The following is a 23,242-nucleotide window of genomic DNA, read 5'->3' as shown; positions in this document are numbered from 1 at the left end:
TTCAATAAATGCTCCTGGGACACTAGATAAACACATGCAAAAGAAAGAAGTTGGACCCCTATATCTCACCCTATATAAAAACATTAACTCAAAAGGGATTAAAGACCTAAACATAAGAGCTAAAATTATAAAACTCTTAGGAAAAAAAAAGGCATAAATCTTTGTGACCTTAAAGACAGTGGTTTAGCTATGAGATCAAAAGTACAGGCAACTACAAAAAATAAGGACATAATCAAAATAAAAACCTTCTGTACTTCAAAGGAAACCATCAAGAAACTGAAAAGACAATTTAATGAAAAAAAACGTCTGCAAATCAAAATTCTGATACGGACTTATAACTAAGAACTATTACAGCTCAATAGAAGATAAATAACTCAATTTAAAAATGGGCAAAGGATCTGAGTGAGCAGTTCTTCAGTGAAAATATACAAACAGACAAGAAGCACATGAAAAGATGTTCAACATCATTAACCACCCAGGAAACAGAAATCAAATCAGAGTGAGACTATGTCACACCCACTGTGTTGGCCATAATCAAGACAGAACACAATAAAAAGTGTTGGTGAGAATGTGGAGAAATCAGAACCTCCCATACATTACTGCTGACAACATAAAATGGTGCCATCACTTTGGGAAAGTTTGGCAGTTCCTCAAATGGTTAAATATAGAGCTACCATATGACCAAGCAATTTCACTTCTAGGTATCTATTCAAGAGCAATTAAACAAATGTTCACACAAAAATTTGTGTATGAATGTTCAGAGCAGTATTATTCATAATAGTAAAAAAATAGGAACAATCTAAATGTCTATCAATAGATGAATAGGATAAACTGTAGTATATACATACAATGGAATATTGCTTAGCCATGAAAAGAAATTAACTAATGATACACACCTCTACATAAATGAACCTTAAAACCATTATGCTAAATGAAAGAAGCCAAATACAAAAGGCCACATGTTATATAATTTCATTTAAATTTAATATTCAAAATAGGCAAATCTATCAAGAGAAAGTAGATTAGTGGCTGCCTAGGGCTGGTCAGGGGGAGAAGGGGATTGAGGATTGGGTAGTTAAAGCTAAGGAATGCAAGAATTTCTCTACAGGGTAATGAAAATGTTCTATAATTGATTGTGGTGATGGGCACACAACTCTGAATATACTAAAGGCCACTGAATTATACACTTTAAATGAGTGAATTATATTTTGTAATCTCAAAATTATTTAAAAGAAGAAATTCTTATTGTAAATATTTCATACAACACAAAAGTATATGAAGTCTCTTTCCTAGTCCCCTCCTCACAGGTATGAACACGATTAACAAATAGGTATATATCCTTTCAACACTTTTGCCCTGTGTATAAACAAACATACAGAGATAATTTCTTTAAAAAATAGGAATATACTCACCCTCCAACCCTCTATTTCAAAATACACATACACTTTTTCCCCTAAAAATACTTCTGACATTTTTCCAAGTCAACAAACATAGCACTACCTCATTTTTTAAAACTGTGATAAAAATACATAAAAGTAACCATTTAACCATTAAAAAATATAGTAAAATATACATAACATGAAATTTACCATTAACCATTATGTGTACAATTCAGTGGCATTAAGTACATTTATCAAGTCAGGCAATCATAATTTTTCATTATTCTGAACTGAAATTCTGTACTCACTGAAGAGTAATTCCCATTTTTTTCTCTCCTCTGAGCCCCTGGAAACCTCTACTCCAATTCCATTTTTTTGTCTGTATGAATTTTCCTATTTAAGTATCTCCTGTAAGTAAAACCATACAATATTTATCCCTTTATATCTGGCTTATTTCACTTTATAATGTCCTAAAGGTTCATCCATGTATCAGAATTTCATTCTTTAATAAGGCTGAATAAAATTCTTTTACAAGTATACCGTATCTTGATTATCCATTCATTCATTAATGAACATTTGGGTTGCTTCCACCTTTTGGCTATTGTGAATAATGTCATGAATATCAGTGTACAAGTATCTGAATCCTTCCTTTCAATTCTTTTGCATATATTCCTAGAATTGGAATTTCTGGATCATGCTGATGATCCTGTATTCAACTGTTTGAGGAACTACCAAACTGTTTTTCCCACAGCAAATATATCATTTTACATTCTCATTCCTTATTATTTTTTAAACTACTGCTCTTCTTTTAATTCCAAAATGTGAAGATCCATCAATAAATCACTGGTTAATTAAGGTAACCTCTACTCCAACTCCATTTTTTATCACAATTTAAAATCTACTTTTTCTCTATTACAAACAATACTGTAATAAAAATTGCTGTGTATCTTTGCACACTTGTGAGACTATCTCTATAGAATAAATTCCTAGTTGTAGAACTGCTAGACTTTTACATTTTGATAAATGATGTCAAAATGCCTCACAAAAAGTTGCAGTGATTTATACTCCTATCAACTGTTTATGAGAGTGCCCATCTCATAAAATCCTTGCCATTATCATTCCTTTTAATCTTTTCCAGAGGCAAAAAAATTATTTAATTTTGTTTAAAATTTTAAAAGTTTTAGATTGCACTTCTTGTTATATCATAAATGATCTCAATGGAAGGTTTGAAGTTCAGTAGGTAAAACCACTGATAGTGTAGGTTAAAAAAAATCTACGTTAATTGTGGTTCAGTTACTGATCCTAGAGAGGAAATTGAATTCCACTGATGCATGATAAGTTACTTCACTTACTTTTTCATGTGAAAACTTTTCCAAAATATAGTAAGGTTCTTCTGAGCTGGTGAACTTCATACATTTAAACATTTAAATGTTTTATGTAAACATTTTAGTCAACATTATCGCAGCCTATCAGGTAGTCTAAGAAATTAGCCTTGATTTTACATTGTAACATTGCTAAAAATTCAGTGACACAGTGATATCATATACATTAACTGTCTGTTCTTTAGGATCTGTCTTACTAATACAGATAGCTTTGGATCTTTAGGATCTCTTGTACTAAATTAAATAATCAGAAACCGAGGTTCTCTCTTCTAGTATAAGTGCTTTAACTGAGTTAGAATGTAAAGTTACAGCATTTCACATAACAGGAAAAATCATTTTAAGAAGATTTATCTTTCATACGACTATAATTGAAAATGTCAACTAAATTACACAGTATTTTTTTTCCACAGAACAATTTAGTGCCAGGAGAAAAATAGAACTACTTCTCTGGATTATTTTATATGCTTTCCTTTTTTTCCATAATATTTAGATAACCCAAAATATCTTCCTTTTAGTCTTAATGACAAGAATCTGAGAGCTAAGTGTACATGCAGAGTAACATGTCAAAAATTTTTTTCCTTTCTAGAGTTTCTGCTGTTAGAAAAAATCTTTGGTATTCTTTTAATAAGTGATTTTTAAAAATAGCACTGGAATGCTTTACATAAGGAGCAACAGTCTCACACTGCATGTCTGTATTTCCCATATATTGGTAAGGAAGGCATGCTTAATAGACAACATCATTTTGGAGGTTTTGAATTTTATTACTAAACTTCCAAAGGAAGATATGAGTAATGTAATTTGAATACTATCACTACCTTCTAACCCAACACAACTGAAAATTAACACTATACAATTACTAATATAAAACCATTATTTTTTTGACAAAGGCTAAAGATAATTCAGGGCCCAAAATACCAATTATAGAGGGCAAAACTTTCAATAATTCGTAAGTGCTTGATGGTTACCAAAGAAAGACTAATCATCCAGACTGGAAATTTATCCAGTCTCTTTGGTTCTTAGTGGGACAATTATGCCAGTAACAGTAGAGATCTGTCCATTTCAGTTATCTCAATCTGAGGACCACTGTTCAACCCAACAGAGGGCAATGTTAAAAGTTACTCCAATTAAAATATAGGCATCATCCAAAGCTATCTGTATTTGCCACTACTGTAAAAATATTAACATACTTTTATACTATATTTGCTCCTGATTAACATGGATAAATGAAATCTTAAGCACAATAAAATATCACATTGTAGGAAATCTGTACATCAGAGTAAAAAAATGAAAACCACTTCCAAAAATAACCCACCAGAGTCAAATAAGCTTTTTCTAGCAAACTAAATAGATTATTTGTGTATCTCTTTATATTCCTTTAACTGGACTTCAGAGTTTACATAACTAAACTGTTTTTTCAGAGCACATAACTGAATGTTTACTTTCCAAAAACTAAAATTCCATTTCTCTGCTTTAGCCAAAATTATTACCTCCATTAACAAGCTGTATTTAAGTTTTAGGGTTTTTTTGTTTTAATACCAGAAAGATAGAGATGACTTGTCAATAAAGTACATAAAGTCAATGAAGTCAATAAAAACTTTATTTTTTTAAACAGTGATGTATTTCCACACATACTTTGCCCAAATAAAATTCTATTTGCTAGAACACCGGAAAATATTTTCACTTCCATGGAAGATGATGCAATCACTTAGACATTCTCAAAATACAGATATTTGAAATTCCTTTCTGACTCTTTCAAAATAGAGATGTTCCCAGAGCAGAAGGGATTACATTAACTGACATCAGTTCACTTAAATTTTTTTCTAGTTTGCATTTGAGATGACTTTTTCAGAGGTATAATGTGAAGGAAACATAGAACATACATTTACTTCACTTGTAGGAATATTCAAAAATTTCACATTTACAATGGTAGTTAGAAAATGCCTCAATATACTTATTAAACTCCCAAAACAGCAAAAACTTTTAATTTCATTCATATTAATATTTCTTAAAATATGAAAAGTACTGGATTTTTATGGATAAAATTCCTTAATGGTTAAAACCTCTCAACATATATATTTTATTTTCCCTCAAGAGTAAAGAGGAAAATCACTGTCTTGTGGAATTCCTTTTTTTACTAGACTATTTTGAACTGTCTAAAAAAGGGATTAATTTTTTTTAGACTATGGTTCTGTAATGTAAAAATTATAGCAAAATTTAATTTTCTTCTTGACTTCTAACTGGGGTAAGGGGACAAGTAGTGGTATAGGACAGTTAAGAAACCAGAATGTGTGTTTGGGGATGTTGAGGATTAATATATATGTACTCCTTTGCACAATTTTGTAGGTGACAACTAAAAATTTTTCACTACAATAGGATTTAATTTCAAAGGATTTAATTGTCATACTGAAAATAGTGGTCATTTCTGCAAAACTATTACTTTTTAAATGTATCCAGTGGAATCTAAATACCATAATGACTTGATGCCCACCATCACCCACTCAAAATAATGTATGAGTGAAGTATTTTTTCATACTTGGAAATCTTACATCACTCTTTTCCCTTGAACTTGCATTTTCATTCCATTCTTATCCTAGAATAGTGGTTCTCAACAGAAATGGAAAGGTGGAACCCCTGGGGAGATTATGCCAACCAGGGTACGTCTGGCAATGTCTGGAGACATTTTTGATTTTTACAATAAAAATTTGTCACTATCACATTTCAACTGTTCTACCCTTAGGATAAAGGATGCTACTGGTATCTAGTGGGTGCCAGAGATGCTGCTCAACACCCTACAAAGCTCAGGACATCCCCCAACAAGGAAGAATTACCTGATTCAAAATGTCAGTAGTATGAGCATGAGGCCTGTCCAAGAGCAATGTATTTCTATGCCTAAGTCTTTTATTTTTTTTACTTCTCTACAACAAAAAATTTATGTATGTTGGGGTGCAGAGATAGGTGAAGGGGATCAAGAAGTACAAACTGCCAGTTATAAAATAAACTAGTCTCAACAACTGGTGCTGGGAAAACTGGACAGCTACATGCAAGAGAATGAAACTGGATCACTGTCTAACTCCATACATAAAGTAAACTCAAAATGGATCGAAGACCTGAATCTAAGTAATGAAACCATAAAGCTCTTAGATGAAAACAGGCAGAAATCTCTTGAATATAAGCAATTTTTTTCCTGGACACATCTCCTCGAACAAGGAAAACAAAATAAAAAATGAACAAGTGGGACTACATCAAACTAAAAACTTCTGTACAGCAAAGGACATCATCAGCAGAACAAAAAGGCACCCTCCAGTATGGGAGAATATATTCATAAATGATTCATTTGATAAGGGGTTAACACCTAAAATACATAAAGAACTCATCTGCCTCAACACCCAAAAAACATAATCCAATTAAGAAATGGGTGGAGAACCTGAACAGACACTTCTCCAAAAAAGAAATACAGACAGCTAATAGGCACATGAAAAGATGCTTCGCATCACTTAATCATCAGGGAAATGAAAATTAAAGCCACGATGAAATACCACCTCACACCAGTGAGGATGGCCACTGTCCAAAAGACAAAAAATAACACATGCTGGCAAGGATGCAGAGAAATGGGAACCATCCTACACTGTTGTGGGAAAGTAAACTGATGCAACCGTTGTGGAAAGCAATATGGAGAGTCCTCAAAAAAACTAAAAATAGAATACCATTTGACCCAGGAATTCCACTCCTAGAATTTACCAGAAGAAAACAAGATACCTGATTCCAAAAGACATACGCATCCCTGTTTATCGCTGCACTATTTACAATAGCTGAAATACAGAAGCAACTTAAGTGTCCATCAATGATGAACAGATAAAGAAGAAGTGGTACATTCAGCCATAAAAAGAAATCCTCCCATTTGCAAAACATGGATAGATCTAGAGGGTATTATGCTCAGTGAAATAAGCCAGGCAGAGAAAGACAAATACCAAATGATTTTACTTATTTGTGGAGTATAGAAACAAAGTGAAACAATATAGCAGTAGACTCATAGACACCGAGAAGGGACTAGTGGTTACCAAGAGGGAGGGGTTAGGGAGGGTAGAGGGAGGAAGGGCATAAAGGGACACAATAATTTATAATTACAATATAAATTGGTCATGGGGACAGTAGACAGCACGGAGAAAACACTTAATGATTCTGTAACACCTTACTACGTCGATAAGATAATGACCGCACTAGAGGGGGGTGAGGATTTAGTAACATGGGTAACTGCTGAACCACTGTGTTGTACATTTGAAACAAACATAAGATCATATATCAACATACTTGAATTAAAAAACAAAACAAAAAACTAGTCATGGGGATTAAGGGTACAGCATGAGGAATATAGCCAGTAATTTTGTAATAGCTTGGTAACTACATTTAATAACTTGGTAACTAACTCAACTACACTTATTACACTTAATGTGATAAGTATTTTATAATGTATATAAACGTTGAATCACCATGTTGTACACCTGAAATTATGTCAACTAAAATAATTTAAATAGAAAATAGGAATAATATAAACTGGTAAAAATATAAATTTTCTGTAACATAAAGGTTTAAGTGTTAAAAATGTATTCTGGAATGAGTTACTACAATTATTATTAGTATATGTTAACCTAATAACATGATTAAATAACCATTTATTAGTATATGTTAACCTAAATAACATGATTAAATAACCATAGTTGAATCTTTGTAAAGAAATAAAATACTTTAATTCTCAATATTTCTAAAGTTTTAAATTACCAAGACAATTGCCAAGACAATTCAATAGGGAAGTCTTTTCAACAAATGATGCTGGGACAACTGGACATCACATGAAAAAAATACAGTTGGACCTCTATCTCTTACCATATACAAAAATTGACTCAAAATGGATCAAAGACCTGAATGTAAGAGGTAAAATTATAAAAAACACAGGAGTTTTGTTATTTTCCAATTATCTGTAGATAAACATTATTTATTGCTAGAATGAGGCTAAATTCAGCTCAGTGATAGTTCTATTTTCATTTTTATGAGTGGAGAAACCTTTACATTAATAGATAGATGGAAAAAGGAGTTCTGTTGGAATGTCAGTCTGTGATTTCTTTCTGTTACACAGTGATATACATACACAGTGTACTGTCAGTAATCACTTAGATTCTCTTTAAAAACTGTTAAAAAAGCAAAGAATTTGGAACTGATTTGCAAAGGATTTGTTCTGTAACCCCTTAAGAGCATTCACTTTCTCAGTATCTACAGCTTCTGGGTGATGTAGAGATTTTTTAACCCCTGCTTTACTACAATAGTCATATTAGGCCTTATTCTATGAAGAGTCTTTGAGAACTTCTTTTATTTTGATATAAGAACACAACTTCACTTATCAGGTAGGGTTTAGGGAGGCCTGCTAGGCATTTTGAAATGTAGCAAGTTATTCTGGAAAATCTCTATTAATTGTCACATAACCATGTCTGTTTATTAGTCCATCACAAAAATTCAGGCACAGTTGTCATCAAATACCTATGCCTAACAGCCTACGTCTTAGGAACCATATCACGTGTTCTATGAAAATTACATCAAGAAAGAAAATGGTTGAAATATGACTAAAATTCTCCCCAGTACTCCCTTACCTCTTAGATACTCTGTACTGTGCTGTGGTCAATTTTCCAGTCTCAGGGTCATGTACTGTAGCTCGGCTCAGCTACAAAAAAAAAAAAGAGAAAGGACAAGGACTTACTCACGTAGCAGGCAATTTGGGGCTTTTGTTTGTTTTGTTTTGCCAAGCCACAGGTGATTGGAAGGATTCAGATTGGTCTGGATGGTGGGTAATGGTTTCAAATCAGCAAAAACATTTAGAGAGGTGGCAATGAGAAAAGCCACTTCCAAATCAAGAGAAAATGGGTTGACACATTTTTGTTGAAGATTTATTGTCCTTTCACTTTTTTTAAAAAATCATTTGAAGCTGTATGTAAATGACTTATAGTACTGGGTTTCACAGGAACTTTCTCAGATCTAGAAGTTTGATGTCTTAAATATTCACAGAAGAATAAGTCTCTTTAAGTTCATTTTTAGAACTCTCAATGAGATAAAATTGTTAAGTGTCTCTGGCGAAGTAAAAGGCAACTAAGTTAAAAAGTATTAGCAGTTGGAATCAGTTGGGATCAGAAGCATAACTGTTCTTTCCATTGACAACTTTAAAGTCAGCACGTTTTTAAAAAGCAACTCCAACAGGAGGAATACAGATTACTCTCAAAATGACAATAGTATTTTACAAGATGTATGAGCAAATGCCAATATAATCACCATGAAGGTCGATGTGAATTCACTGTAGCATTTATGAATGTGAGAGAACTATATAAACAAAGACTATTCCCAGATTAATCCAGGCTGCATCTTTTTCTTCTTTTTTTCCCTTTGGCAAGTAAAAGGGAAAAGAAGACAAGCATCAAGCCATTTCCTGGATATCTGATTCCTGACCTGAACAGGATGCAAAGCATATCAATTCCCTAAAAATAACAGACCAATTAAAGATTAAAATCAGAACTTCTAGTTAAAGGGAAAGACCTGTGAAACACAAAGCAGTTTATACATGCATATATAATAGGCGGTGACTTGAGCTGGAGACTGAAAATGACTTCCCTTAAATGAGTAATTCCTGCAGGATGTATAAAACACTTATTAGAGGGCAAAATATGCAGCATACACATCTCTTACCTTTTGCTAATTCTGTAATGTACCGTCTCCAAGTCTCCTGTTACTGGATTTGAAATGGTGGCTCGCCTCAGCTGTGAAGCCAACCATCAAAATAATTGCATTACAAAACAAAAAAATGAATCACATTTATCCAACCAGTCAGAATTCTGGGATTTTTTACAAGGAAGCTGAAAAGAGAAAATAACTCCATAGACTTCCAGTCACCTTGTGTTGAGCCTTGAAAGCCAGTTGGCTTTTTAAGTTTTTGTATTAAAAAAATTATTTTTAATTTTTGTTTTTGTTTTGTATGAACGGAGGATACACAAACAAAAAAAATTGGAATCAAATTTGTGACACTGAGGAAAAGAGAAATTTCTAAAATTTGAAATCAATTTATAATTACAAGAATGACTATTTCCAGTTAATGATTCATCTATTTCAAACTTTTAAAATTTTTCTAGTAATGGAACTATGTGCAAGATTAATGTTCAAAATTTGTCATAAGGTCAATTTTCTCTTCAAGATAGCTGCTCATATATTTCACATATACAGTGAAATAATCTTGGACTGAGCACAAAGGCAGATGAAAAGAACTTATCAAGTTAAAAACAGCAAGAAAGAGACAACAGCCAAGATAATGATTTTAAACTAATTTTTTTAAATGGAGGATGATTCTGAGGTTAACCAAAGAATATGAACATTTTCACAGCCGCTGAATTTCTTGATCAAAATAATTCAACTGAGGCATTCCTTTGAAGACTGAAGACTCCAAATCCAGAAATAGAAGACTTGATCTCCAGGCTGAAATAAATTCTTAATAAATATTCTATCAAGACATTTTGCTTTATTGGACTTATTGGCCACAAATAATGGACTAAAGTAGGAATTCAAAAGAAAATGACAGAATATGATGTAATATAAGTAGCATTCTGCCTGAGAGGTTTAAAAGAATTCCCTTGGGCAGTACCCATACCTATTAGATCAGTATTTTCTATTTAAAATGTAATCTCTGATAAAAAACAAACAGTACCAATTTGGAAAAGTAGTAAAACTTAACAACAACAAAAATTCTGACTTTAAGTTTATTTTGCAGTGCAGATATCCTGATAATTTAATCTTTATGATATAACAAGGATCAGCAAACTATGGTCCATAGGCCAAATTTAGATTTTGGAATTAAAGTTTTATTAAAATATGGCCATACTCCATTTATGTATTTTCCATGGCTGATTTTGCACTACAATAGCAGGGCTAAGTAGCTGTGACAGACTCTATGACCTGCAAAAACTAAAAAATATTTACTCTTTGGACCTTTACAGAAAAAAATTCCAACTCCTGTGTATTAAGAGAGCAAAAATATGCTTAGTGTTTATTTAATAATCTCTTTATGCAAGTGGTAGCAGTTTGTATTTTATTATCAATAAGATTAAATAGGTTTTTAAGAGCAAGTTGTTGGGAAAATAGGCAAGAGCCTAAGGGTGGTCATTCTCACATACTCACAAAAGAAGAATTTCTATGCTCTACACTAAGTTTATAGGACTGTTTACATTAAACTGTTTTTCTTAAGATCAATGATGTGGGTTGAGTCAGAAAACTATGATATCATTATTTCAAGTTATCATGATGGCTTCTGCCCAATTATATCTTTCTAGTAATAAAGTGCCTAAAAGAGAATAAAAAATACTTCAAACATTTTTTCAGATAAACAGAAGATATTTAAAAGTTGGTCTTTAGAAGATATTTAAAAGTTAGTCCCTTAGATCAAGGGCTCCAAACTATATACAGAACTTTTTCAGGAAGATGCTGAAACACAAATTTGTTAAGTGTGAATAAAAATCTCATCTATCATTTTCAACATTAAGTGATTAAAACCCAACTGTAGTGTGTTATTTGTGTTGATAGCAAACTGGGAAAAACTGGTATAAACAGAGCTTAGTTAACTCCATTATATTGTGACAATAGTATCTAAAACTATCTGTGGGGTTATTGCTGTATCAGTTGTCATATCTGTAGTCCTGCAAAAGAAAAACTGATACACAGGTACAGTAAGTTGAGGAGAGAAAAAAAAATTTACCCTTGGTTTTGCTAGATCTTTGACAATTTCAATTTCTGCATCAGAAATGATATCATGGAAGCGAATAATACGAGGCTTGTCCCATTCATCTTCCTGTTTGGCTGGAGCCAGAATAAATTTAGGATTCCGATTTCCATCATGGTAGCGGCAAAAGAGTTTTTTCTGTCTCCGAGGAGTCTAAACATAAAGTTAAGAAATGATTACAATATTAGAATAATAGAAATTTTAACATTTGTTTGTATACTCAAAAGAAAAGTACTCTGCAAATAATTTGCATCAAACAAGACCTTTAGGATTTTTAAAGTTTTATTAATGTCTGGAAGAGAGATGGCAGGCCTTAATTTAAGAGAAGAGGTAGGGTCTCTCTTTTAACCCTTCTCTCATCAAAATAAAACTCAGATGTTATTAATATGAATGAAATAATGAAGTGTTCATGGAAATATGAAATGAATGACCAGCATTCATAAAGTAATGGGAAGCATCCAGAAAGAGAAAATTCTAAAAGGAAAAAACAAAACAAAGCCTGCCCAGGTTTTCTTAATTACCTCCCAGTTAAATGCTTGTTGCAAAAAAAAAAAAGATTTTTTTAAAAAAAGGAAAGATAAAAAATAAGTTACTAAACAAAAATGCTAGGTGCTTTTATCAGAAGGCATTCAAAATAGAGCAATCAACAAAACAAATAAATGTTCTTTTCAATAATCTATCAATTTTTTTAACTAAATAAGTTATTCCATTGCTGATTCTTCTCAGAATTAAATAAGTATGTCATATATAAAGTCAGAATATTAGTTTTTGTTTTAATTATTAGTTAACATACAAAACAAATAATGATTGTTTATTGTTCATGTACTTTATTAACCCAGAATCAAATGCAAGGCTTTGTTTATATCAAATAAGTGTTTTATATAATGGTGAGAGGATTTTAACTATTTTGAGAATAACAATGCTCCATATAAATTTTACCTTCCAGAATCGATGTGTATGTCACATCAACAAACTTAAAAATTAGCAGACTTCTGTTTATACCTGAGGTTTTATTTTGTTCTCTTCTTGAGTTATTAAGGCAATAAAAGATACCTGCTTACTATTGGAAATTTGAACACTAAGATGATATTACAGAACTACTGTTAGTTTTTTTAGGAGTGATAATGGTATTGTGGTTATTTTTAAGAATCCTTATTGTCAAAAGATACATACTAAAATATTTAGATGTGAAATTTAAAAAAGAAGTTTCATGAGTATAACAATGTTTCCATCCTTGTAGTTACTCATTAGCTCTCAAAGCAAAAGAAAGCATGATCTTCCAGGACTCCACGAACTTAGCCATCAAAAGTAACAACATCTGGTATTTGTCTTTCTCCACCTGGCTTATTTCACTGAGCATAGTACCCTCTAGATCCATCCATGTTGTTGCAAATGGCAGGATTTCTTTTTTATGGCTGAGTAATAGTCCATCGTTATATGTGCCACATCTTTATACACTCATCTACTGATGGACATTTAGGTAGCTTCCATATCTTGGCTATTGTAAAAGCAGCATAGACAAGATCTGCTTATTTGCTATTAGAAGTTAGGCTGTCAACAGTATGTCATCAAATATCAGAAAGTCATCAGTATCAAAACATAAAGCCCAACTTGAGTTTTAGTGAAGTTAAATATTTACACTTAAAAGTGGTTATTTGAAAAATTCACTAACTTCTTCTAAGTATGCCCACATTGCAAATAATATAATTAACACATGATTTTCCTTAAAAAAGGGTTCCATGACCAAATAATGTTGGGAAACAATGTGTATCATCTCCATAATGTGTATCCCATAATATGCATTACCATTATCATCATCACTAGGCAGAACAAAAACCTATGTTCCCCAGACTTCAACTTTTTTGTTTTGGGCTTATTATCATCAACATCCTAAAGCACTGGTACTCTGAATTATAAATACATAAATATAGATACACAATAAAACAAAGGGATATTTATAGATATATCTTTGAGTATTTTAAAGAATAAATGTTAAAGCTAAAATCTGTTGAATCCTTCTACATTTTTAGTATTTCTTAAATAGACAAAAACATTTCACTAAGCAATCAGTCAAGGTCAACTAGGAGAAAAACTGCAAGAGATTATTGTATAGATGAATACACTGTTTCATAGCATGGGTTAGAATGGTGTATTATTTCTAGTTAAGACTGCTGAAATCTCTTTTGCACTAAGATGTAAGAAAAAACTTTATCACTTCCCTTAAATTGTCTGATCCTTCAACTTCAAAAAATAAGCCTCTTTTGATCAATGAAAAGGGTAGTATTACCAAAAATGCATGTAATATGATTCACAAGCTTTACTTTAAAGCTACTTTATTAACAGTTGGCACATATGAAGTTGATGCCCATAATAAGATGTGTGGCAAACTATAAGTTATACAATAATTCTGATGTTTATCACATAGGCTTAAGTATGAAAGAATCTGGCTCTCTCTAGAACTATGTACAAATACACACACACACAATTGGCTTTTCCACTTTACCATTTTGATACCCTCCCCACGGCACAGCATTTCGTACTTCTGTCTCTCCGGCAGGTAATCCACAGCAACCCCTTTTTTCTTTAGTGTGGTTTTCTGATCAGACTGGTCACCTGAAGCAGATTTATTGGCATCTTTTTCTTTAGCCATTATATATTCAAAATATTTTAAGTTACCATTAGCTCTCTGATGTTCAGGATCTATTAGAAGAGAAAGAATGCATGCCCATGAATAAGTTTATAGTTGTTCAAGTTTCAGAATACTGTATTATAGAAATAGAGACTCATATAATTTACCTTCCAGACCAGGATGGTTCTGAGTGGAAGTAAGCACTAATAAAAATTATTATACCAAAACAATAGGTATAATCCAGTACTGCCTCAAGTAAATCACATACTCTATATAGAAAGAACTCTGGAGATGGAATCATCCACTTATTTCAAAGTAGCAATTATTTAAAATCTTCTTTGAAAACTTACTTATCAGCCAAAGAAATTCTGTAATTTTATGTCAAATGAATTTTCAAAGAGTACTCAGTCTACTTATTTTAAGCAATGGAAAAGATCTGAGACTGAAACATAATCACCATTGGGATGACAGGATATACAATTCAAAAGCAACCTTTATAAACATGGAACACAGCTTACTTCTGAGGGCTGAGTGGATTTCAGTCCCAAAATTCTAACTGAGACAGTAAAAAAGAGAAACTAAAGATATAATTTTCAAATAAGCTAGAATCCACTAACTGCCTCTGAATTGCTAGTCATAATTTTAGCTTTTAATAAGGGAAAAGAGAACTACTCCACCCACAGGGGAAAAGAAAAAAACCCAAACCAACATAAATAAAAAAGGCAAACCAGTGTGTAGAAACTTCACTTGTGATAATTGAAGTATTTATGAAATCTAGCCTTAAATTTATAAAAATTTGTCTTTGAGAAGCTAGTCACAATGTATGTTATGATATACAATCTGAGTGTAATTTTGTAAAAGAAAGGGAGAAGTGTGAGCAGAGAAGGGGGTGCATACTACAAGGAGACAAAAATATTTGTGGGTATCTTTGCATGATTAGCTTATGGATGACTCTTCTATATCTTTTTCTATTTTTAATAAATATTCTACAATGAGTATTTTTTAAGTCAGGAGGAAAAAAAAACCTCTAAAAAATACTGAAAACAAAGTACTTGAACCACTATCTCAATTTATTCACTCAATTAAGAAATAACATAATTATCAAAAGTTCATTTTCAGATGACCAATCCTTTTGAACTGTTTGACTCTTCTTACATATATTTACCTATTCATAAAAATAGGCTTTTTCAAATAAAAATAAATCATTTTAATATACATATTTTCACTTCCATTAATTCAACACTGATTTCTACTATGCATGCATCCCCATTTTTTATTTTCCAATATGCAGCAACAAAACAGGTAAGCTGAACTGTTTATTCTTAGAGTACCATGTACCTTGTCCTCAGAGTTTTATCAACTTCAAAATTTTCAAAGAATCCAGTGAGGCTGCTGAGTATGGTGGTCTTTCACTGAAATTTCCTATATGGAAGATGGCAAAGCAGACTAGGATCTTCCCAATTCTACTGGTTGCTTTATATTCTTATCACTGCTCAGCTGGGTTAGTAGCAGAGCCTGAATAGTAAGTAGCTCTCTTCCAAACACAGCTGGATGAAAGAGCTTCATTTTTAGAAAGTAAACGGAATCATAAACACCTTCCTAATGGTGTGATTTGTTCCAGGGTTCTTTTGATACCTAAGAAGGGAAATATTAATCCTCGTGCACAGTACTCTTTCTATGGCATTACAGTGGTGTTCTTCTCTGGCCATCCTTCTATAGCCAGGTGATTTATTGTACTTGCTGCAGAATCGAAAACATGAAGATGTCTACTTCATAATCAGAATTGGTGATAGGCTCATTTCCTGCCAAATGTATTAGACCACACTTTCAATCCTGGTGGCTGTACATCTTCTTGAACAATACCAGCACGATTTACTGCTTGTTCCTTCTGGTATGTCTCAGCCACATTAGGGGCTGGAAGTAAATGGGGTAAGATCAGGGAGATGAAGCCACTAAAAATGAGCGCCTAGTGCAGGTTCTGGGACATGGTGCCGCTCTGCCCTGCTGTGTGCCCCGCACTCTCCAAAAATAGTTTTTAAAAAGTTTTAAAACTTTGTAAGGACACCTGAATTTATTAGCATACAACTCCACCTCCACAGACTCTGATTTAGTAAGCCTGGAGTGGAGATCAAGGAATTTTCATTTCTAATAAGTATCCAAGTAATTCTTACACATGTGGTCCCTGGACCAACTATACTTGGTGAAATGCTATATCTACTAGTGGTAAAATCCTCATAAGATACCACATTTTTCTAACATTTGAATATGGCAATCAAATATATTTCCAGTCTATTTATTTCAAATCACTGTTTCTGAATATGAAATGCAATAAACCTAAATATCCTTCAAAGGAAACTGATTAGTATTTAGTATGGCAGCATGGTAAACAAACTTCTTTGACTGAGTTATCTAGGTTAAGTCTAATTTTCAAATTCTTTATGAGTACAAAGAAACACAGCCACTGTTGCAGTACTATTAAATAAGAAAAATCAGTTGCTATGTATTTAGAAGGTAAACAGAAGAGGATAAAAGTATGTCTGACAAATGAGGCTCTTAACTTATAAAAAAACAAAAAGTACCAAAGCTCTGTGATGAGATAAAGTCATACATATCTATATATAAATACAGATACAGGTATCAGAATTATATATGTATCTCAGAATTATATATATATATCTCATCATTGGTACTTTTTATATATTTATCATACCTATTATATACAATTATAATTTATATCTCTCTATATATAGATATATATGTGTATATGTGTACATATATTATATATCCAATATACTTATAACCTTGAATTAGGCCAAGTTAACATACCTAGTTCAAGAAGCTTCTTCGTGAGCAAAAGTGCCTTATCCATGTCTCCCTGCTGATACACTGCATAGCTCAAATAATCTAGAACAGAGACTTTATCAATGGTAGAAACCTCGCCTTCATCCAACTGCCGTAGTGCTTGTTCCATCCACAGTTCTGTATGGTAATAATCTGCTTCTGTATATGCCACTTTACCCAATTCAAAACAGTCCTCAACTGTTAGAAAAGATTTGTGTTCTACTCCTACAGAAAGAAAATACAGAGAAATTTAGGAATCTTAATACAACTGTATATTTATTTAGGACCATATAGCTTTCAAAGTGAGTTAGCTAGGTTAACTCTCACTTAACTAGCTTAAGCTAGGTTAAGCTATCTCACTTTCATTTGAAGTTTACAACCCTCTGAGGTAGGAAAAGCAGGAATTGTCCTAAGTTTATAAACAGAAGAACAATCTAACAATCTACAAAGCAATGAAACATGGCAATAGCCACACAGCTAACAGGGGACATGGGACCGAGAGACTTAAGAGGACTTCAATCATTAGTCATCTTACCAAAATGAAACATCAATTAAGTTGAAGTATGCAATATTCTAACAGCAGGAATCCCCATATGAGATATATCTCTTATTCCTAACCAAAATCCTGGAAAAGAAATGGATAGGAGAGGAAGAGAAGCAAACCTATCAACTGGTTCCTTCCCTTTCTTTCTGCAACAGCATTACTATAAGTAATTTATGTATTATGAAGTTCACACATTTAAAGAATACAATAGTTTTTAATATATTCAGAGAGTTGTGCAACCATCACCACAATCTAATTTTAGAACATTTTCATCACCCCAAAAAGAAACCATGTAACCATTAGCAATCATGACCCTTCCTGCTCAGCCCTAGACAACCATTAATCTAGCTTTCTGTATCCTATAGATTTGCCTATCTATACATAAATTGAACCATACAATATATGGTCTTTTGTGACTGGCTTCTTTCACTCAGCATGTTTTCAAGTTTCATCCATGGTCTAGTATCCTTTTTTATTGCCAAATAATAGTCCACTATATGGATAGACTACATTTTGTTTATCAGTTAATGGACATTTGAGCTGCTTCCCCCCCTATGTTTATTGCCACATTATTTACAATAGCCAAGACATGGAAGCAAACAAAGTGCCAATCAATAGATAAATGGAAAAAGATGTGGGGCATACACACAACAGAATATTATGCAGTCATAAAAAGAAATCCTGCCATTTGCAACAACATGGATGGACCTAGAGGGTATTATGTTAAGTGAAATAAGTTAGGTGAAGAAAGACAAACACCATATGATTTCACTGACACTTGGTGTCTAAAAACAAAACCAAATGAACAAAATAGCAGTAGACTCATAGACACTGAGAAATGACTACTGGTTACAATGGGGGGAGTGGGGTGACAGCTTTTTTAATGGCAGCTTGCCATTCTATTATAAAAGTAACCAAATATTTGAATCCATCTACAACTTACAAACAATATCAACTCCAATTTTTAAAAAATATAAAGAGGATTAAAATTAGTACATACAACCTCTCGGTCAAAAAAGTAAAAAAGAAATATACATAGGCAACCAAAACACATGCAAAATATTCAGCTCATTAATCATTAAAAAATATGAAATTAACAATATTTTTCTTCACGGTTGTTTTACACAATAGCCTACATTTACTATGTGCCAGGCATCTGTCACTCATTTAATCCTCAAAGCAACGCAACAGAAGAACTAAAGTAGAGAGAGATTAAGTCTTGTGCTCAAGCTCACACAATTAAGAGCCAGAATTAGAATCTACACTATATGACTTCAGAAGTTTGTGCTTCTAATATAGTAACACAAAATGGCAAAATGAATGGGGGAGGGAGAATAAACTGGTAACTTTACTTTTAAGACACTTAGCAAAACAAGACAAGAACAATAATTTTATACCCTATGAATTGATACTATGATTTCCAACTCTTTTCTTTAGTACTAGGGTTAGAAGAAACACCTTCTTATAAAAATTATTTTTGTAGCTGGCCAACTTCTATAGTAAAAACTATAATAAGCTATAATCATGAAAAATAATAGTATTTTTCATTAAGATAATTTTAAATGCCATATAGGAAAGCCAGAAAAATCTAGACAGAAACTGTCATAATACTAAGTTGTTGTTTCCTAAATCTTTATAACTTCTTACCTTTTCAAATATTGTACAATTACCACTACTTTCATAAGAACAAAGAAAAAGACTATAGAAAGAATAAACATAAAAAGTACAACTGAATAATATGAACAAAATGACAGCAACTATATAACACCATCTTTTAAACAGGAAATCAGATGCATTACTTATAGATTTTAAAGGCCTGAGTATTTTATGTTGTTTTTGGTTCATATCCTGTTAAGTAAGTAATAGAGAATTACTTCTGCATCACATATTGGGGAGGAGGGAAGGGAGCTTCTGATACTTTAATGCCTAGAAATATAAGATAAAATGTAGTAAAATAATAATCCATTTATACTATAGCCAAGTTCACAGGAATTAAACCAATTTCTTGGGTCCAAAACCAAAAATGAACTTGAAACCCAGAGAGGTAAGCAGAGAACAAAGATGTGTCTACCCTGGAGGCAGTCTCCATATCAGAAGCCTTGAAGCTTGATTTTTAACCAAAAAGAAAGGGACAGGAGATAAAACCTCAGGCCCATGCAAAACAAATTGGCAAGTTAGTCATACCCCACTTAAGGCAGATCTTTGAATAATTACCTCTTCAATAAAGCATGAACTAGAAAAAAAAGAAAAAAACTGTTGGCTGGCAAAGAGAAACAACAAAAGCAGTTTTTCTCAATCTGCCCTGTAGGTAGAGGGGAAAAAATCCCTGAGATTCTACAGGCATGCCCTCAGAACTCAAATTTATGCTATCTCCATGGTTCTGGGAAACTAAAGTCAAGAAATTTAACTTAAAATAGTTGTAGGCTGATAATGTCTAGAACATCTGGCAGAAGCAACATTTACTCTCTACAAAATGCACCTTCATCTCAGGTTTTGTAATACTTCCACACACAATGCACATGACCCAAAATTACAAAGCACATGATGAAACAGGCCACTATGAGCACAACCAGAAGAAACTGAAAAAAACAGTATTAGATATCCCCCAAGGTCTTCAGATATTGGCGTTACCAGATTAAACATGGAAAGCTATGATTAAAATGTTTAAAGAAATTTTTTAAAATAGTTAATATGAACACAGACCTAAGAAAGATGAGGCAGATTTGAGTGGTAAAAAAATAAAACTTCCAGAAATGATAAATATAATCAATTAGAAAAATATACTGGATAGATTAAACAGCAAGTTAGATACAACAAAAGAAGAGAACAATAAACCTAGAAGAGATAACTAAACAAATTACCATGGGATAAACTACCCATAATATAGTAGAGAGAAGGGATAAATATGAAGTGCTAGTTAAAAGACAAGAAAGAAAAAATAAGAATGTCCAATCATGTCTACTTAGAATTCCAGAATAAGACAACAGAATGTGGCACAGAAATAATGCTGGACAATTTGCCTGGTAAAACACATGGAACTTCAGATACACGAAGCAAAAAGAGTTCCAAGCCAAACAAAGGACATGAAAGAACTTCTAAAGGATATGTTTCAAGGAGGAAGAAAATAATTCCAAATGGAAAGTCTGAAGGACATGCAAGAATGATAAAGAATTTGGTATAGCTATGAATCTATAATCTAATTTAAATAAAAATGAACTATTAAATTAGCAAAAATCTCAAAGTTTGACAACATTTTTTGGTGATGCTGTTGGGAAACAGGCACTCATATATTGCTGGTGGAAAAACAAAATGATACAACCACTGTGGAGGGAAATTTGTACAATATTAATAAAATTACACTTGTATTAACTCTGACTCAGTGGCATCACTTCTAGAAAAAGTACCCCAACAATTACTTAGCAAAAGTACAAAATAACCTATGTACAAGGATACTGGCAGCATTATTTCTATAACAGCAAAAGACTGCAAACTGGATGCCCATCAATAAAGGCCTCTTATGGAAGACAGGCATGTTCCGCTGGTCCCTCTGAGACCCACACAGAGGCAGCAGTTTGAAAGATTTACCAGCAGCAGGAAGTGTGCCAGAGAGGCAGGGGTCGGAGGGAACTCTCTCTGGAAGAGAAAGGGCATGTGGTCAACCTTCCGCAGCCCTCCCTCAGGCCAACTAGTTGGGTGCTCTGGGAAGCCAGATCCAAATGCTCCATTCTCCTTGCTAGCAGCTCAACCCAGCAGCATGCCTCCTTGCACACCCAACCCACCCAGCCTGCTTGGCCCAGCAGCAGACCAACTTTGCTGCCTGGCAGTTAGAGAGAGGTTTTCCCAGCTTTCACGGCCCTCTCTCAGCCCAACTGGTGGGGCACTTGGAGAAGTCAGCTCTAAACTCTCCATCCCCCTCACTGGCAGTTCAGCTCTACACAACAGCACTCCCCAGCACACCTGCCCAGACTGGCCTGCCCAGCAGTGGTTGCCATTGCTGACCAGCAAGCAAAGGGCAGCCCTGCCCACAATGAATCTCAGCAGAACTGCCTCTCAGCACACAAATGAAACACAGAGGCAAGCTTTCAGCCTCTGCTGACAGAGATCAGCCACTGCTGGCAGACAGGCAGAAAGGCAGCCCTGCCCACAGCCCACCAACAGCAACTGAAACTAGACTGCAAAGGAGAACCAGGCACAGGTGAGCAAAGAGTCTTGAGCTTCTGGGCACCACAGGACACCCACTTCATAAAGCCATTACCTTCTAGACTAGGATTATCTAACACAAAGGAAGAAACCCAGAAACCCAGACAAAATGAGGAGGCAAAGGACTATGTTTCAAATAAAAGAATAAGGTAAGACACCAGAAAGAGGGCTAAGTTAAATGGGAATCACCAATCTTGATAAAGATTTCAAAGTAATAGTCATAAAGATGCTTACTAACCTGAGGAAAAGAACTGATGGTATTAGTGAGAACTTCAATAAAGAGATACAAAATATGAAAAAGAGCCACTCAGGGCTGAAGAATACAGTAACAAATGAAAAATACAATGGAGAGAATAAATAGTAGACTACTGGAACTAGAGGAAAGAATCAGTGTGATAGAAGATAGAGAACAGGAAAATAACCAAGCTAAGAAACACAGAAAAAAGAATCTCTAAAAATTAGAAGATAGTAAGAGAGCTGAGAGAACTCCAAGTGAAACAATATTCACATGATAGGGGTCCTAGAAGGAGGAGAGACAGACAAAGGAGTAGAAAGTCTCTTTGAAGAAATAATAGCTGAAAGCATTCCCAGTATGGGGAAGGAAACAGACACCCATAGCCTGGAAGCACAGAGAGCCCCTAACAAAAGGAACCACAAGAGACAACACCAAGACGTAACATTATTAAAATGGCAAAGATTAAAGATGAGACAATCTTAAAAGCAACAACAGGCAGTTACTTGTAAGGGAAAGTCCATTTCACATTCCACTCTAGGAAAGAATACCAAGAAACTAATTTATTAATACTTTAACATGATGCAATTCCAGAAACCAAAGAAATGTATTAAATTATGACTCAGTATTTTTCACTTATGAGAACTGGTGTACAATTCTAAGATGAGCTTACAATGCAGAAATTAGGAATGTCTTTCTCAGGGACATCCAGAAGACTTAAGGGGACAGTATACTATTACTTCATGTAGGTAGCACCAGTATTATTTTTTACATGACTTGATATTCTGGCAACATTATTTGGAAGCATAATAGAGATAGAGTAGAGGATCTTTAGCTATTCTTCTTTTGTAGTTAAAGCATCTCTATTTATTTTACCCATTGATCTATTCACAATTATTAAAAGCAGAATGCCTGGGAATTGGATTCTTAGAAGATAAAAATGAAAAACAAGTGATATAACATTTGAAATGGAAGGCAGTTTCCAAAATAGAGCACATATGAGAAGAAAAAGTAAATGGCAAGAAAATGAGGAAAATGAGATAAAGGAAAGTGATACTGCTAGAAAAAAAATGCAAAAAATTTTCATAGAAATGGCAAATACAATTAATGAGAGAAAAGATAAACTGTAAATTCCTTTGGTTCAAAAGAAGTAGATGACTGATATTAGCATATCAAACTGAATGTAGGGACCCAATTTAAAGTAAACTAACACCCCCAAAAAAAGTCCTTTTACT

General features: G+C 33.4%; 1 protein-coding gene and 1 pseudogene across 2 annotated transcripts in view; both read right to left on the bottom strand.

Moving 5' to 3' along the window:
• P4HA1 (prolyl 4-hydroxylase subunit alpha 1) overlaps positions 1-23,242 on the bottom strand; it is an 82,401-nt gene that overhangs the window by 20,986 nt on the left and 38,173 nt on the right. Inside the window, exons 6-9 of one of the 2 annotated variants that reach the window (XM_017663181.3) lie at positions 17,017-17,256; positions 14,065-14,261; positions 11,538-11,714; positions 9,485-9,555 (exon numbers count right to left, since the gene is read on the bottom strand). In XM_017663181.3, the coding sequence (XP_017518670.2) occupies positions 9,485-9,555; positions 11,538-11,714; positions 14,065-14,261; positions 17,017-17,256 (685 nt within the window). Of the gene's footprint in view, positions 1-8,400; positions 8,472-9,484; positions 9,556-11,537; positions 11,715-14,064; positions 14,262-17,016; positions 17,257-23,242 lie in introns of both variants that reach the window. The other variant, XM_017663180.3, reaches the window with a different exon arrangement.
• On the bottom strand, positions 14,268-16,754 carry LOC140850393 (small integral membrane protein 20-like; annotated as a pseudogene).

The sequence above is a fragment of the Manis javanica genome, chromosome 7 (assembly GCF_040802235.1).
Source record: "Manis javanica isolate MJ-LG chromosome 7, MJ_LKY, whole genome shotgun sequence".
NCBI classification, from domain to species: Eukaryota; Metazoa; Chordata; class Mammalia; order Pholidota; family Manidae; genus Manis; species Manis javanica.
The sequence above is the reverse complement of the archived record's forward strand: the minus strand, read 5'-3'. Positions and strand labels throughout refer to the sequence as shown.